The sequence below is a fragment of the Punctularia strigosozonata genome, assembly GCF_000264995.1.
Source record: "Punctularia strigosozonata HHB-11173 SS5 unplaced genomic scaffold PUNSTscaffold_44, whole genome shotgun sequence".
Lineage (NCBI taxonomy): Eukaryota > Fungi > Basidiomycota > Agaricomycetes > Corticiales > Punctulariaceae > Punctularia > Punctularia strigosozonata.
The window spans coordinates 1-4,599 of NW_006767476.1; the positions used below are offsets into that span (position 1 = coordinate 1).

At 55.1% G+C, this 4,599-nt stretch overlaps 1 protein-coding gene across 1 annotated transcript; it reads left to right on the forward strand.

The window, feature by feature from the left end:
* Window positions 1-339: 339 nt before the first annotated feature.
* On the forward strand, window positions 340-1,245 carry PUNSTDRAFT_139587 (uncharacterized protein; the record flags this gene model as incomplete). Its single annotated transcript, XM_007389313.1, has 1 exon — window positions 340-1,245. The coding sequence occupies one exon, from the start codon at window positions 340-342 to the stop codon at window positions 1,243-1,245; it is 906 nt and encodes a 301-aa protein (XP_007389375.1).
* Between the last annotated feature and the right edge of the window lie 3,354 nt (window positions 1,246-4,599).

Here is a 4,599-nt window from a genome sequence, read left to right on the forward strand (position 1 = left end):
CGCGACCGCCTTCATCCCGATATCGATACGTACGATGACGTACTTGAGAGCGCTTTGATTGCCGAACGAGTAATCAACAATAGCTTGCACCGTGGTGGTGCCGCTTTCGGATCCCCTCGCTCCGGACTTGAAAAGACGGGTTATGGCAGGGGCCGACGGGGCGGCGGTAACGGTGGCCAGATCGGACGGAATGGTAATAATGGCAACCAGTCCAGGGTGTCAGCGGCGAAGTCGAACGCACAGGTCAAGGAGACCGGTCCTGGCGCGCAGCGGAATAGTGATCGTTCTCGACGACGGGATCGTAACCCTAAATCAGACTCACCATTGTCCGAGGCCCAGATGAAAGAACACCTGGAAAATAACCTGTGCTTCAAGTGTCACAAAGCCGGGCATATGAGTCGAAACTGCCCCAAAGGACAGCAGGTTACGAGTAGCACGCGAGATAAAGCTCCTGGGTCGAAGACCAGCTATGCCGTTCGGTATGCCGACAGTAGTGAACCTGCCGATGATGCCATTCAGGTAACCGATGGCGATGGCGACGAACCTGAGGTGTTAGACGAGTTGCCCTGTGGGTCAGTGCGGTTCCGATTGGACGAGGACGACCAGGAAGAAGGTGCTGGGGCCGACACGGCTTTTGTACAGGACGACGCGGTGGACCCGTTTGGGAATCCTCCGCCGTACGAGGAGCTTCGGATGGAGGCCTATGATGCACATGCCTGGTATCGGAGGTATCAGCGGCGCTGGTATCGTTGGATCATTGACTATCTAGAGACGCGGGGCATGACGCATCGCGTACGTCAAACCTGTGAAGCATATGAGAGGCACGGATCTGATAGTACCTTTGTGTGTCCGGATGCCGTACGAGCGCATAGGCTGGAACGTGACGCTTTCATCGAGGGATCTTCGCGGTTCGGTGACCCAGTTGCTAACCGTATGGGGATGGTCGTTGAGGCGCAGATTGACCGGCTGCCGCACCTTTGGGAAATCTGGACACAAGAGTTCGCTATCGACTCCTACATGGTGCTCTCTGAGGACGGGTACACGCCATGGGTAATGAATGAGCCGTACCTTAGTACGTCGCTTGAAGTCCCTCAAGAACTCCTGACGCGGCGAAGCTTCGACTTCGTTGGTTGGTATCGAGCCCGCATGCTGGAATTTGTTGACATTGCGTGGCGGTTCGAACACGACGAACTTGGGATGGAAGACGTCGACTTCTTTCAGGAGTGGAATTGGGGCGAACCTTGATGGGCGAATGATGACTCGCAGGCTCCGTTCGTTACTGAGGACCCTGACGGTAGTGAAGGATCCAAATCAGAAATGGGAGAATACGCACCTGGGGCGCGGTTCAATATTCCCTCATCCGATGAGGATGAGGGCTCCACAGACGGCACTCCGGAGGGCGAGGTGTTCCTCGTTGACGGTGTCCTATACGCTGTTAGCGCCGATGACACGCTATGGTTCCGGGCCGCTAGCGTCGGGCTCACCGTTCCGGATGCTGACGTCGAGCCTGATCGGGCGCCTCGAGCGTATATGGCGAAGGTAAAGCAGCCGCCTGAGGGGAGTTTCACCTCTCTGCAGCGAAATGCAGCGCGAGTGAAATCGGCAGGGCGGAAAGTACCTCGGCCTATCGTGCTGAAAGTCAAGGTTAATGGGCATGAATGCCGCGCCTTACTTGATTCTGGGTCGCTCGGCGACTTTATGTCGAGCACACTTGCGGAGCAGCTGAAGGTTGTGAAGGTGCCTGTGGATACCCAACTGACAGTGCAGCTGGCTGCTCAAGGGTCGAAGACCAAAGTGAATTACTACACCGAGGTCGATTTAAGTTATGCACGCATCGCGTGTAAACGTACGTTCGATATTATGAATATCGACGGGTACGACCCGATCTTGGGAACACCGTTTATATGGCAGCACAAGATCATGGTCGGATTGAATCCGTCGAGGGTAATTGTCGGATGTGAGACGCCTGAAGGTCTTCGCGCTGGCGAAGACGTTAGTATCCTGGCATCCTGGGCGACAAGGATCAGGGAGCGATCTTTGGAGGATATTCGAAGGGAGCTTCATCAGTATGCGTCTCCCTTATACCAGAAGGCGGCAGAAACGACGCTACCTCTGTTACGACACGTGAACCATCGTATCCCTATCATTGACAAGGATAAACGATATCCGTTTCGCGCTTCCCGTTGTCCTGAAGGGTTCCGGGAGCAGTGGAACGCCAAGCGCGACATTTTCTTGAACTCCGGACGATGGGAGTATGCGAGCGGGACGAACGCTGCGCCAATCATGTTCTTGAGCAAACCATCCGGAGGAATGCGCAACACGGTCGACTTACGGGCGCGGAATGACAATACTCGCAAAATGTCGTCGCCTTTGCCCGATCAGGATGCCATCCGGCGTCGGGTGGCGGCCAGTCGCTATTTTACGGCGATGGACCTGGAGGGCGCATACGAGCAGGTCCGCGTGGAGCCTGAAGATGTGCCGTACACTTTAATGGCAACCCCTGATGGAACTATGGTTAGTCACGTCCTTCAGCAGGGGGACTGCAACGCGATTGCGACGTTCATGGCGGTGATGACTGACCTATTCTCGCCATACATCGGTGCTTGGCTTGAGATCTATCTTGATGATTTGATCGTGCACACCGACGATCTTGATGACCATGTGCGATGTGTGAAGCTCGTTATCGACATCCTGAAGGAGAACGAGTTCTACTTGTCAGAGAAGAAGATGCACTTTTTAGCGGATGAGATCAAACTATTAGGGCAGATAGTATCGCACCGCGGGATTCGGCTCGACCCCGTCAAGGTTGAGCGCATCCGAACGTGGAATGTTCCCACCAACCGCGACCTGTTACGGGGATTCCTGGGCGCCATGGGGTACCTTGCGGATGGCTGCGCAGGGATCCGAGTGCCGATGGATGTATTGAACCGGTTGATGGGGGATAACGTGGTCTATCGGTGGGGACCTACCGAACAACGGGCTTTTGATGAAATCCGGGAAATAGTGCACGCTCACCGAAATGTGCACCGTGTGGCAATGAGGTACGGTCCCGACGCCCCTCCTGTCCATGTCGTGACTGACTGATGCCTTACCGGCGTAGGTGGATGCATTCTGCAGGGCACTGATTGGCAGTCGGCTGGGGTCGTCGCGTTTTACTCTGCTAAACTGTCTCCTGCGCAACAAAATTATGCGGTGCATGAGATCGAGTTATTAGCTGGTCTAGAAACTATGCTACGTTACCGTGACTTGCTGCTTGGGGTGCAATTCACCTGGTACACGGACCATAAGGGCCTGATCCATTTCATGAACCAGCGCAATCTGACCGGGCGACAGGCGCGATGGTTAGAAAAACTGTCTGAATTTCACTTTGAAATCGTTTACGTGCCTGGGCTGGATAATAAGTTGGCAGATGCGCTGTCACGGATCTACGCGGCCGATGAACCTGGTCTTGTTCGAGCTACGAGCGAAATGGTTCAGTTTGATGAGGACTACCCGCCTGCCGAGGGTGCCGGAATGGCGATACTCACTGGGCTTGAGGCTCGTTTGGCGACGCTACGGCCGCGAGTGCCTCGTGTGTCTGCGGACAACGCAATCCGTGATCGGCGAGCTTCTCCCGATCTACATCGGGGCCACGTGTCGGACCCGGTCCGGAGGGCGCGTGCGGTCGATACCTTGCCGGCGGAGACAGGGCGAGCTGAGACGGCAGCAGAGTTCGCCAAGCGCATCAAGAAGGTGATGTTGCGGCTGCCGGCACAACGTCAGGAGGGCGGGAACCTGGAGTCTATCACGAGGCTATCAGAATCAGAACAGGCGAATACGCAGATCGCAGATGCTGACGTACCGCCAGCGGAACACCCGGCCCCGAAGCTACTCGATGTACTGCTAGAATATGACAATGGGTGCCGATTCCCGGAATGCGTACGAGGGAAATACCTGGCGGACCCCTTCTTCAGGCTAATACTTGAGGCACCAGACCAGTTCAAGAATTTTATGTACGAGAACGAAGTCCTGTACCTCAAGGAAGGGGGGATTAAATTGCTGTGCATACCTGATTGCTTGATCGGGGAACGCAAGGCACGCGAGATCGTCATCGCACGTGCGCACTCGATCTTGGCACATCTAGGCCCTATGAAGACGGTCGTGTACCTCAAGACGTCGGTATGGTGGAAGAACATGGTACATGACGTCCGAGCATTCTGTGAAAGCTGCGCTACATGTAGGCGAAGTAAACCCAATAATCAGAAGCCGTATGGGCTCCTGAACCCTCTCCCTGTTCCTACAATCCCCTGGGAGGCGATCGGCATCGACTTCGTCGGTCCTTTACCTGTGTCGAAGGATCGCGACGTGTCGTATGATGAAATCACGGTAGTGATTGATCCCCTGACGGGCCGTGTGCATCTCGTTCCGAGCCGGCAAGACTATAGGGCTAAAGATATCGCCGAGTTAGTTTTTGCTGAGATCTACCGATTGCATGGCTTACCGAAGAGGATTGTGAGCGACCGCGACGTCCTGTTTACAAGCACGTTCTGGCAGCACCTCAATAAAATGTTAGGGGTGAAACTCAGTATGTCGAGCGCTTACCACCCAGAGAGTGACGGG